Source organism: Manacus vitellinus, unplaced genomic scaffold (assembly GCF_001715985.3).
Source record: "Manacus vitellinus isolate BGI_N305 unplaced genomic scaffold, ASM171598v3 scaffold_46_pilon, whole genome shotgun sequence".
Taxonomy (NCBI): Eukaryota; Metazoa; Chordata; class Aves; order Passeriformes; family Pipridae; genus Manacus; species Manacus vitellinus.
Window position 1 is genome coordinate 5,130,249 of NW_021940578.1, and position 12,373 is coordinate 5,142,621.

A 12,373-nucleotide genomic window follows, 5' to 3' on the forward strand; every position below is an offset into this window, starting at 1 on the left:
ATGAAGTTTTATCACTGATGCTGTTTAGTCAGGTTCAACATTTTTGGCTCTCATGCTCCCAGCATGGGGCAAGTGGCAGGAACCAGCAGTGAAATGACCATCTAAAGCAGCAAGTCTGGCCAAGGACAGAGCTCCCCCAGCACACCAGAGGAGGAAGAGGTTTCCCTTCTCAGGCTTTGTGCCCACAGAGTTCATGCTGACACTTGAACAGTGACCCTCTCAGTGTAGAAGGTCACTGGGGCAGGAGCTGGACTAGCAGTGACCAGCACATCTGGAAGGACAGAGTGACCTCCCACAACCAGATCTGTTCAGCTCTCTCCAACCCTCCTGAGCTATTCCCACCTCCTTCAGAGAGGCAACATGTACATTTGAACAGCCAGGAATCAGCATGGAGGAGGGGGAAGAGGCCAGACTTACTTTCACCTACATTTCAAATCATTACACACTCAGCTAATTAAGACAAAAGTTGAGCCAACTCCCTTTGTCAGGTTGGGACTGAGAAGGATCAGCTCCCCCAGCACCACATAAGCCAGGAGCAGAGGGGAGAATGGAGAGCAACCCCTAAAACACACCAGACCTCATTACTGTACCACTCTGGAAGCCTCTCACTCTGAATGACCTGCACTTGGGTGCCTCCAATATTAACAGGAGTTTTATTTTTTTAAAACACAGTTCACAGATGACAGGTTCAAGCTGATAAATGAACCCCTCCCCAAAGGGCTTGCTGAGCAATCCAAGAGAGCACAAAAAAAAAAAAAGAAGAGAAAATGCTTGACCAGGCACCATAAATCAACCTGCATCTCCCTCCCCTCCAAATAGTGAAATAATTATCATTGGATCCATTATAGAAATAAATCTACTTTGCACCCCTGATCTGGCACCACTGGAGATGACGAAAGCCATTCTCAGGAATTAATTGATCGAGGAATAAACCTGTTAAGTGTATAGATTTACTGTAAACCAAGACCATTAATTTTAGAGTGCGTGGCGATGCAACAATCTGCTCAACATCCCAGTGGTGGGATGCACAGGGAATACAAAACACAGCTGGGTCCCAGCTCTCCTGAGGGAGGTCCAACTGCCTTGTCAGTCCAGGGGGATCAAACTGACTCACATTTCATCTCAGTGGAGAGTGCCTCCAATGTCTTTCCATCACTGTGTCTTGGAATGCCTCCTGTACTTCTCCCATGCAGCCAGGACACAGGCTGTGGGGTTGGAACAGCCTAAAACTTCTCAAGGTTTATTTTTGCTTGCTACAGCTCCTTCTGTTACAGTCTTGGTGCCCACAGATGAAGCTTCTTTCAACATCAGCCTCTGCCCCACCAGCACAGGACACCAAGGGAAGTTGCTCAGGGACACTAAGGCTGTGCTTGCTTCCCTATGGAGGAAGTTGTACCTGCTTTCTTCCCTGTGTGTGCTGAGAGGCTGGAATTTAACAGGCATCAAAAATCCTCATTTAACTATACACCAGGGAGGAAGTTCCTTTTTATAGCTTAGGCTGGGAGCAAGGTAAGAACACAAGCAGATATGGACAGAAAACAAGTTTATGGAAAAGGGATACCAGAAAGGGAGATTCTGCTGCAAAAAACCAATCCAGATCTTGGACAGATGCAAGCACACGGATCAGGAGGAGGAGCTTATGGACTGAGGAGGCACACAGAAGGCCAGGGTGGCACATGGAGTGATCAGATCCCAGGGACAGACAGACACAGCCCGTGGTCACTGTCCTTGTGCTGGAGCCAAGCGCCACCTCCCGGCACAGAGGGCAGTGGGGAAGGGGACTCTCCTCCCATCCCTCTGGATAAATCACTACCCCACACCAGGAGCACAAGGGAAAGAAGGTATTCCAGATGTTACACAGCATCCTGCCCCATGGAGCCACGTCATTCCCACATCTTCTAACCTACTCCATTTTTATATATCCCAGACACTTGGCTGGCTCAGTAAGGAAACCAGGGTGGGATCTATTTCTACTTTCCTGAGCAGGATGGTTTGGGTTGGAAGGGACCTTAAAGATCATCCAGTTCCATCCCCTGCCATGGGCAGGGACACCTTCCACTAGCCCAGGTTGCTCAACCTGGCCTTGGACACTTCCAGGGATGGGGCAGCCACAGCTTCTCTGGGCAACCTGTGCCAGGGTCTCCCCACCCTCACAGGGAAGGATTCCTTCCTAATCTCTAATCTAAACCTCCTCTCTGCCAGTTTGAAGCCACTCCCCCTTGTCCTGGCACTCCAGGCTCTTGTAAAAAGTCTCTCTCCATCTTTCTTGTAGGTTCCCTTCAGGCACTGGAAGGCCACAATTAGGTCACCCCAAACCTCTAAAGCCTTGTCACACAGTGTCTGTAGCTCGTGCCAAGCAGCCCTGCCCATCACTGATTCCAACAAAACTGCTGAGACTGACCCAACTCACCTTCCCTTGGCCCCAGATACCTGATTTATCTGCCTGGAGAGGTAGAAAACTGCCCAGATTCATCCCCAGGACAACCAGAGCTCCGGAGGAGCAGTGGGAAGCAGCCTGTGGGCGAGGGGGGGATGGGAAGAGGGATGTTTGCATACTCTAACGATCGTTTAAATCTGCTTATCTTCACCACCACTTGGGAGTTTTTCCAAGGGCAGGCGGGTGGTGTTTTAAAGCTGAGAATCTGGTTAACAGAGCTAACAGGATTTTGGAGATCACCAGAGATTCTGGAATTCCCTCAATGCTCCTTATTAACAGCCCTTTCAAAGCACGGAAATTTCGTGTATGAACTGAGAAAGAAATTCTCAGCAGACACACTAAAAATAACAGCCAAGTCCCAGTTCTTCAAATTCTAACAAAGATGCAACAAAAATGCATCTTTTAACTGTGTTTACAGAGCTGGAGGTGAGGTTCTTGATTCTGCAGTTAAGATCCTGAAGCAAGACAGAACATTTTCCTTGCCACTATGTACAGTTGGGAAAATAACTGTCCAGGCTATTCAGACTGACACTTCTCTTATACACAGAATTTAGCCTAGGGAAGAATAACCTACACAGCAACTTCCTCACCACCTAAACACGCTCACAACACATCTTTGGCTGCAATGCTTCAGTCAAAAGCAGCTCTGACTCAATTCCTTGAAATGCAAGGTTAAATCCAAATCATGTAACAGCAACACCCCTCAGCAACTGCTCTGCATCAAGGAATGGACAAATATGGCCAAAAAGAAAAAAAATTCGACTTACTTTATACAGCCAATGATGACCTGTGTCAAAGGATAGATCAAGGGCTCCATGACCTCACTGGGATAGATTGTGCTGAGAACACGGCACCAGAAATACAGGCAGTGGATATACTGCCAGTTATAAACAGACTGGAAGTTCTCCTGCAGAAAAGGGAAAAATAAAAGGCACAAACTCGAAAACGTGGCGTTTTGAGAGGAACTCAACCCTGGTTTCTCCACAAGACTCATTTTATGCAGGACACTGCACTGCTCAGGGAGGAATAACCATTGTTGTACTGTCACTCTGAGAGCAGTGGCTGAGCCACCAGCCAGCCAAGTTCAGATGCTGCATTGGCAACGTTATGGTTTGGTACAAGTCAGTGCCTGAAGGAAATAATGTGAATAAAAGCAGGCTGGAGGTGTTGCTCAACTGTGGCTCCTTTGAGAAGGATGATTTCATGACCCAGCTCACAGCAGATGGGGGATGTGGCCAAGCACAGGAAATATTTAGCTGTTCACTGTCAAAGCAAAGACCAAATGATCATCCCAGCACTCCCTTCCCTGCTTTTGAAGACTACACTGCCCAGCACAGCTTCATTTTTTAAAACTGCAGGGTAAAAAAAAAAAATGACAAGCAGCAGAGCTGAGAACAAACTTTCAGCTTTGTTTTTCAGCTAGTCCTTCTGGTTACCAGCAAAAACCAAAGCAACAGGCCAGGAGTGTGCCTGACAGCAAAGGCACATTCACCCAACATTCCAGGCTGGCTTGGTAGCATGGCTAAGAGTGAGTCAAGCCTTGCCCCATTCCAGACTAAATAAAAGCCCAGAACAGAGCAGGAGTCTTTAAAGGACACCCTCCCCAAAACTGCATGAAGAAGAGAGGAGATAAAACTCAACAAGGTGCCTCAGCTCCCACTTGTGTTTGTTTCAGACTTTCAAGGCCCAGGTCATCTCTTCTTGGATAAGGAAGACGCACAAGGCTTGAAACAAGGACAGAAGCCCCCAATTGCAGCCACTGGACCAAACCTTGCAGGGGGGATTAAAGCCAAGCCACAGCTGGACATGGCAGAGCTCTGCCAGCTCTCACCAGGTCACTGAGATGGACCAAAAAGCTCTTCTCAGCTTCTCTCATACAAGGACAGACAAGCAATCTGCTCCTGTAATCACCTTGCACAACCATCCACTGCTCCATTTAAATAGGCTTATTGCTTGGATTTGTACATTTTGGTTGTGCTGTTCTCATTTAAAGTTCCACAGCCCTCCCCAGCTGTGAAATCAAGTGGATTTAGTTCTTGTCTGGACCAGAACTAAGGGTGTAAGAAGCCAGTGCAATCCAATTAGGGGATATGCAGCCCAGACTTCATTTATCTCTGCTTATTTATCCCCATGTCTGAACAGCCAGGAGATTTAGCTGGTCACCAATCCTGCCATGTTTGGGGGCAGCTGAACAATTAATCTAGTGGGGTCTGTTTTGCTAAACACGAATAAAGCCAGGATTAGCAATCTGACTTAGATTTCTGAGGTCAGACTAGAGGTGGCTGAAACCAGGGCTGCTCCCAAAAGGTCTGAGCTGCTTTGTTCAATTAAGTCTTTTAAATAGTGCAGACTTCTCTGGAGAGATGCACACACCAGGGTGGTTCCTAATCTTCTTTACCTTGAGGTTTTGTGACAGAGGCTGCCAAACAGCAGCTTCAGAGGGGAAAAAGGGTGCCCAAGGCACAAGATGGGAAGTGCATCACAGACTCTTGCAGGTGGGGAGAGAAAAGTGACTCCCACCCTGCAGTTCACAGAATCATGGAATGGTTTGGGTTGGAAAGGACCTTAAAGATCTTCTAGTTACAACACCCTGCTGTGGGCAGGGACACCTTCCACTAGACCAGGTTGCTCCAAGCCCCATCCAACCTGGCCTTGGACACTTCCGGGGATGGGGCAGCCACAGCCTCTCTGGGCAACCTGTGCCAGGGCCCCACCACCCTCACAGGGAAGGATTCCTTCCTAATCTCTAATCTAAACCTCCTCTCTGCAAGTTTGTAACAGTCTCTCCATCTTTCTTGTAGGTTCCCTTCAGGTACTGGAAGGCCACAATTAGGTCACCCCAGAGCCTTCTCTCTTCTCTCCTTCCTTGCTGAAATTCCACCACGGGCAACCCCGGAGCTCCAGCAGGTTATGAAACGGGCCAGGCAAGCGAGGCACCTTAGAGACACCACCAAAAGCCTGGAAGTGATGACTCCAGTTTCCCCTCTCCACACATTCCCTGCAGGAGGACACACTCCTTCCACCCCTGAGAGGTAACCCACCTTCTTCTTGATGGTCATGGCGCTGCGCAGGTGGATGGCGAGCTGGCGGATGTAGATGAAGGCGTGCTGGTAGGAGGTGTGGGTGTCCAGGGCAAACATCTCTGTCAGGGTGCGCTGCATGAAGTTGATCATGGGCAGGACGTTGGGAGAGGTGAACCTGGAGTTCTTCACAAAGGCAATGTACATTTGCTGTGCAGGGAAGAGGAGGAGATACGACCACGTGAAAACGCGGCGAGAAACATTCTTGCGCTGACCCTCCCCACCCAGGCGTGTCCAAACCAGGGGGGAAGTGTTCCTTTTATAAAGAAATATGCAAAAGTGATAATCCAGCCTGCTCCTTCTTTAGGGGGAGACAGGAAACAGTCTGTTTAGCACGCAGCTCCCACCACTGTTTGTCTGCAAGAAGAAAATCTCCCCACCCACGTATGTCCAAACCAGGGGGGAAGTGTTCCTGTTATCAGACAAGTCACTCCAAAAAAACATGCAAAAGCAGTAATCCAGCCTGCTCCTTCTTTAGGAGAGACAGGAAAGAGTCTCTTTAGCACAAAGCTCAGAGACCTCCCCACCACTGTTTGCCTGAAAGAAAAAAAACACTTGGTTTTCTTCGGAAGAACGCACTCGGGATGGTCTGAGCCATCCGTGCTTGTGGCTGGGCACAGTCCTCTTTCTTAGGTGCCACTGTCACAAAAAACTGCACTTGGGAACTTCAGGTGAAAGATCAGAGCAGCTCAGTTGTGTGGCAGCACTTCAGGAGAGCCCTGAAGAATTTGGAAGATGAGTATTCACCCAGTATGTAGATCAGAGTCTCTGTGCCTCCAGCAGGAAGGGCAGCAGCAGGAAGCAGATACCACTCTGACCTAACAGAATTTCTCCCTTGTTTAATTTTCTGGACACAGCCAGCATCATCTAATAGGTTGCAGCTCAATGCTTTAATTTTGCACATAACATGAGAAAGAAAAGCTGCAGATTAGAGCCAGCACCAGGCTTACCTTGAGCAAGGGACTCAGGTAAACCTCCTTCCTGTAGCGGCAGAACTTGTTCAGCACAAGGAAGGCCAGGACTCTCACTGTTTCCTCACCTGTGCTCCACAAAGTAATTGTTTGCTGGGATAAAACAGAAAGATAGAGATAAGTGAAGGGACAAAGAGCTCCTTCCTGGTTACACACAGGCCTGAGTTTCTCTCCTGTACACAAAAACAACAGCACTGGCAGCCCTTCTGTCCTTATACTCCAGCTGTGAGACCACAGAAACAGGTTGATGTTTTCACAATAAATAAAGGAAACTGTCCAAAACTAGCACCTCTGAAAAATACATGCACTTATTTGTGTGGCTGAATACTCTGAGCACAGGCACCAGCCTTGGATGTGACTCAGTCTCCCACAGATTCACTTGGCCATGGCTGGCCCTGTCAGGAAGAACCTGGTACAGCAGGACCACGATCATGGCTGATGCCTCCAGAAACCAGTTACCTCATCTGAACTAATGAACTCCACAGAACATCAGAAAGATTTCAGCAGCAGGGCTGAAAAAGCCTCCTCAGAAATCCCCAGAACAGCACTGAGCAGACTCCTACACCTCCAGCTATGAGGTGTCCCAACCTCCCACCCCTGTACACCAGTCATCTTTGTCATCAGAGGGTTCCCAGCCTCATTTAAATGTTGCAGTTTTTTCATTTAAATGTCACCCTGTTGCCCTCTTCATCTCTTCCACGCCTCCTTTGTTGTTCTTAATGCTCAGCAGTTGTGACTAAGTTTCTGTAAAAATATTCCACCCCCAGCTCTGGAGAGGGAAATGGTATCACAGCCGTTCCCAGCGCCTGGCACACAGGCAGCAATTACTCCATCTGTGAGGAGGCAGCAGACAGCTTCCCAAAACACCTCCCTGCCACTTAGGAGCAGCTACACAGAGCCACCTCCCACTCACCTCAGGCTAAGATCACCTCATGGCACCTGGGAGGCCTGTGAGAGAGGCAGGAATCCTCTCCAGAACCAAAAGCAGAGCAAGGGAATAGTACAAGAGACTGAACTGTCACAGGATCCAGCTCAAATACCACAAAAGGCTTGTTTGGAGGGGGGAAAAAGTGTACCTCAGATCCAAATGACACATCACAGCACATCCCCTCACCTTGAGAAGGGCACGGCACTGCTTTGGGAAGGATAAATAATAAGGCACGATGGAGTTGACGTGCTGGAGCACTGCTGCACCCACCGAGGCTTCTGTCAAACAGGACAGGAGCTGTGGAGGGAAAACAAAGTAACAATCCCATTTAGCATGCAGTCCTCACCACCTCTTCCTTCACCATCTGCATTTTGCTGCTTCCAAGTATTTCTGTGTCACTAAAAGACTGGAAGACCAGGCTTTGCTAGGAAGAGCTGTCTCAGGAAAGGAGCAGACACAAGGTGAGTTAAAAACTGCCCTGAAAGCACATCAGCCTGGCAAATGTGAGCTCAGCTCATCACACAGAACCTCATCTGTGTATACTGCAAAACCTAAGTCTATATGAAGTTTAAGGCATCTTGCAGATGGCATGACAGCAACACCTCTGTCATCTCACTACAAATGGTCAAAGGTGCCCTCAGTCTACACAAGGCTTGGAAATAAACCACCTGAGGTGATAACATACTGGATCACTGTTGGATTTCTTAAGGGGAAGCTGGAAAACTATTAGGTACCAAGAGGTTTACCTCAAGCAAAGGGTAAAACAAGCCATTAAGAAACAGCATCTTTGTATTTCCAGATTGCTCAGCCCAGTTCTCTGGAGCCAAACCCAGAGGTGTTGCAGCTTCTAATGTGAAGACATCCTGAACTCCAAGTCACTTTGAGAGAGGTTCTGCCTGATGCAGTGCCCCTCTGCCTGCAATCCCAGCTGCTGGGAAGCAGAGGCATGTTGTCTACTTTTAATTTTCTTCCTCACTCTCCTCCTTGCACTGCAAAGATTCTGGACTGAGCAGGTCTCCTCTGCAAAGTCCCTCACACACCACAAGGAAAGGAAAGGAAAGGAAAGGAGATATTGTTGACAAACTACTGTGCCAGAAGAAGCCCTGTGGTGAAGGCTGGCACTGAGGGCTCTCAGAGTCAGCACAGGAGCAGGGATTGCTCCAAGGCACTGCACTGCCAGCTTTTCCTTGTCTACTGCAATCCTCTGCTGCTGGCAGGAGGCACCACGACTTGAGAGAGAAAAAAAGCTCTACTGATCAAAATGTCCTTTCTGCTAAGTCATTCTCCAGCTTATAGCTAGGAGCACTGGCTTTCTCTCCTTGCATCCCCTGCCCTCAGCTTCTGAACAGTGAGTATTTCAACATTGTTCTTTTAATATTCTAACTTTGGGGATGCATGATGAAGCAATCTTAAAAAAAAAACAAACCAACAAACTGGGGGCAGGAGTTTCTTTCAGAAATAATCCATGAATTGTATCTGAAACAGCAGACATCAGCTATTCTGGGGATATATATTAATGTTCCATCCCTCTAGGATATGTCTTATGTGAGGTTATCAACATAACACCTTCTTAGTATTTACCTCAAGAACTGGCAAGGTCATAGTGCCAAAAACTGAATTAACAATGCAGAATTTAGGAGCACAGCACTGCAAGCTACTTTAAAGCCTATTAAATATTAATTTGTCAGACAAATTAAGACAGAAACAACTGCCAGAATGTTAATCCAACCCTTCTTTACTGGCTCCCTATTTTGACTCAACCATCCTACAGACCTCCAAAGTGTTAATTAGACCAAATGCTTCCACAAGACAGGGAACTGGATGAACACACCAATCTCAGATAGGCAAAAGCCCATCTGCCTCATCCCAAAACATCCCAAACAACAGCCCAGCAATGCACAGACTGACCCCAGGAACAGATTATGATGACATTTCTTACTTGTATGGTACAGCCAAGGTACGCTTTTACGTCCAGTCGCAGTTTGCCCCAGAGTGGGCTGGTGGAAGGGAGAACCAGCCTGGAAACGAGCAACAGTTGGGTTTAGCTTTAGAAAACCCACCAAATAAACCAGATTTCAGCAGCCAAACGAGCAGTGAGTTCAATTCCTTGATACTGCCAGTGAGTAACAACTGCTGGCAAAGCACAAACTGAGAGAAGTAAAAATTATGTCACGGGTGAGAAGAAATACTTCTACTCTGTAAAAACCGCCTGGAGCACGGCAGTAGAAAGTTCAATTCAAAGAACTTCCAAGCTTTCTCTGACCCTGCAGTTCCCAAATCCCCTCACACTTACTTTGCTTTCTTCTTTGGGGCCCTGGGAAGCAGCAGCTCCTGCAGGTAGTGGAAGAGGTCCCGGATACAGAAGGACACAAGGGCATTGAACACTGGTTAAAACAAAAGTCAGCAAAGCACTTGTAAATGATTTTCCACATATTCCTGGTTTCTCAGCTAGTGTGGAAAGAGCTCCCCAAGGAACTGAAGCAGTAATTGCCATAGCAGAACTGCTGTGTTTCCTCAAGCTCCAAGAAAACACCAGTTTGCCTTATCCTAGAATTTTTTTATCTGAAGAATAAGATTACAACTGACAGCTTTTAGCACAGGGGCCCTTCTCCAAGCAAACAGCACCAAGCACTGGGAGCCCAGAAAAGATTTTACTGCACAGACTCACCACCAGGAAGATAAGCTACTTAAGTGAAATGAAGCCTGTGAAAGGGTAAGTTAACTCCTGCCAGTGCTTATCTCCACTCTCTTCCAAGAGCTAAACTGCCCTACAAAAATCATTTCCCTCTCCTCACACAAGTGCAGTGAACTCACCTGCAGTATCAGTCACTTGGAACTTGCTGGGATCACCCTCACTGTCTCCTTTGGTGGTTGCTACAGCTGCTTTATAGGCTTGAGTGATTTCATGGAAGAGCCTTGGTGTCAGATTTCTCTGGGGAAAGAAGGAAAAGGATTGCTGAGGAGAAAAAAGCAACAGATCTTCTGAAACTCTAAAGCGCTTGAGTACTGAAATTCATTCTAAGTTTGATGGCAGAAATAGCTCTGATATGAAGGATAAAGGTCAGGACAGTGTTAATAAACACTAGTGGCCTTCACCTCCTCTAAAATTGGCTTTTAATTGCCTAGGGGTTGAGAAGCAATCAATCAGCTGCAATCCAATTGTGATCTTCCCTCCCCTCAGTCAGAAGGACAAGCCATTTCACTACTACTCAAAACGTGACCACAAAAGCTCTTGGAGCCTCCAAATGCACAATGCAAGAGGGTGAAAAATCAAAATGTTATCATTTTGGCCTCTTCTGAGCCACACGTTTCTCCAGGTTCTCCCTCCGATGGACTTCAAGCACTCCAACCTTGCAGTACAAGAAAAAATTGCACTGGAAAGTCATAGTGAAAAACAAGAGCTCTGGCAGCACGAGGCATAAATCTACTCTGTAGGTTTTTGTGCCTGTAAAAGATCAACTTGTGATTTGTTAATAACATATGTGGAACTGTGGTTAAAGGAGGACACTCAAGAGCTTTGTAGTCCAATTCCCCTGCTCACCTCTGCAGCTTTTTTCCAGTTTTCAACCATTTTCAGGCTCACAGTGATGAAAGAATCTCTCTTCTTTTTGACTTTTTCTTGTTCTTCCTCTTCTTCATCATCTTCATCACTTGCTTCCTAGAGAAGTCATAGCAAGACTGAGAAAAGGTTTCTACACTTCTGGCCCCACCTCTTTTGCTGAGCAGCTACTGAAGAGGAAGGCAGCCCTGATTTTATCAGTGCTGTTACCAGTACTTTGTGTAAGGAAAAAATGAAATTAGAGGTATTAAAAATTTAAAACAAAAAAAAAAAGCTCCTGAAGCTGTGCAGTTTTGCTACATAAATACGTCTTAATAATGTAAAACATCAAGGAGAAAACACATTACTTGAGGCAAAATTATTATTGGAAAAGATGACATAAAAACAAACAAAAAAATACCCTAGAAAGAAAAGCATTCACTAAAAAGAAAATACACTCTAAGGCTCTGCTTTGACAATCCTTAACAAACTTCTCGTGCTCAGTTCAAACCTCCAGCTGATTTCTGGATTACAACCTGTGAATGACCTTAAAAACTTCACATGAAAGTAACTGAATTAATTGACTCCAGCCCTCCAAAACATGCCCTGGTACCTCCAGTGTATCAGGGGGTCTGTGCAGTGGCTCCTCCTCATCAGAACTGTCGGAGGCATCAAAATCCAGCAACGCGCGATCGTTTTCCTCCAAAAACTTGTAGAACTCAGGATCTCTGTCCTTCAGCCTGGAGAGCTGATCCTTGTGTTCAGATGCCTTTCCTTTCCTCCTGGGGGATAAGGATTAACATTAATTAGCATTTATTCACCGCTCAGACTTTATTGATGTGTATTTATTAACTTTATTCACTGCTGACGCTGTAAGGAAAACAAGCAGCCCCTGGTCACTGAGGCACAGCTGGGGCTGATTTCAGTGGTGATGATTTGTCAGGGCTGTGGCCACAGTTCTGTGCCTTGTTTAACACCTGGAGGACTTGCAAAAGGTTCTTTTCATTAAGCATTGAGAAATCTTGATAGTGAGACATCAGGCTGTATCTGGATAGTGATATGAAAACACCTTGAAAAGCCAAAATAAATCTGTTTGTCAGAATTACTCTCAGGAGCTTTTGTAAAGAACACTGAAAGCTGTACCACCAGAAAAAACTGATAATGAAAGCTCAGTAAAATTTGTTACACTCAAGAATTTGTTTTGTTACACTCAAAAATTTGTTTTCTAATAATGATTATCAGTGCCTAAGAACTACTTCATCATTTTCTATCTTGCAGTGAGAGCACATACACACAAACTAAGGAAAAACAAAGCAAGTTTTGCCTGACTCCAATTATACCCTGTAAAAGACTAAAAGCACCCAGGAACTTTTCTCCACTGCTGTTACTGACTTGACACAGGCACAATAAAAAATCCGA

General features: G+C 46.4%; 1 protein-coding gene across 1 annotated transcript in view; it reads right to left on the reverse strand.

Moving 5' to 3' along the window:
* Positions 1–12,373, reverse strand: part of NOC2L (NOC2 like nucleolar associated transcriptional repressor) — a 41,845-nt gene that overhangs the window by 26,679 nt on the left and 2,793 nt on the right. Inside the window, exons 2-10 of the mRNA XM_029962401.1 lie at positions 11,568–11,736; positions 10,958–11,074; positions 10,231–10,348; positions 9,710–9,800; positions 9,356–9,434; positions 7,603–7,713; positions 6,468–6,581; positions 5,479–5,667; positions 3,205–3,344 (exon numbers count right to left, since the gene is read on the reverse strand). Coding sequence (XP_029818261.1) covers positions 3,205–3,344; positions 5,479–5,667; positions 6,468–6,581; positions 7,603–7,713; positions 9,356–9,434; positions 9,710–9,800; positions 10,231–10,348; positions 10,958–11,074; positions 11,568–11,736 — 1,128 coding nt within the window. The remainder of the gene's footprint in view (positions 1–3,204; positions 3,345–5,478; positions 5,668–6,467; positions 6,582–7,602; positions 7,714–9,355; positions 9,435–9,709; positions 9,801–10,230; positions 10,349–10,957; positions 11,075–11,567; positions 11,737–12,373) is intronic.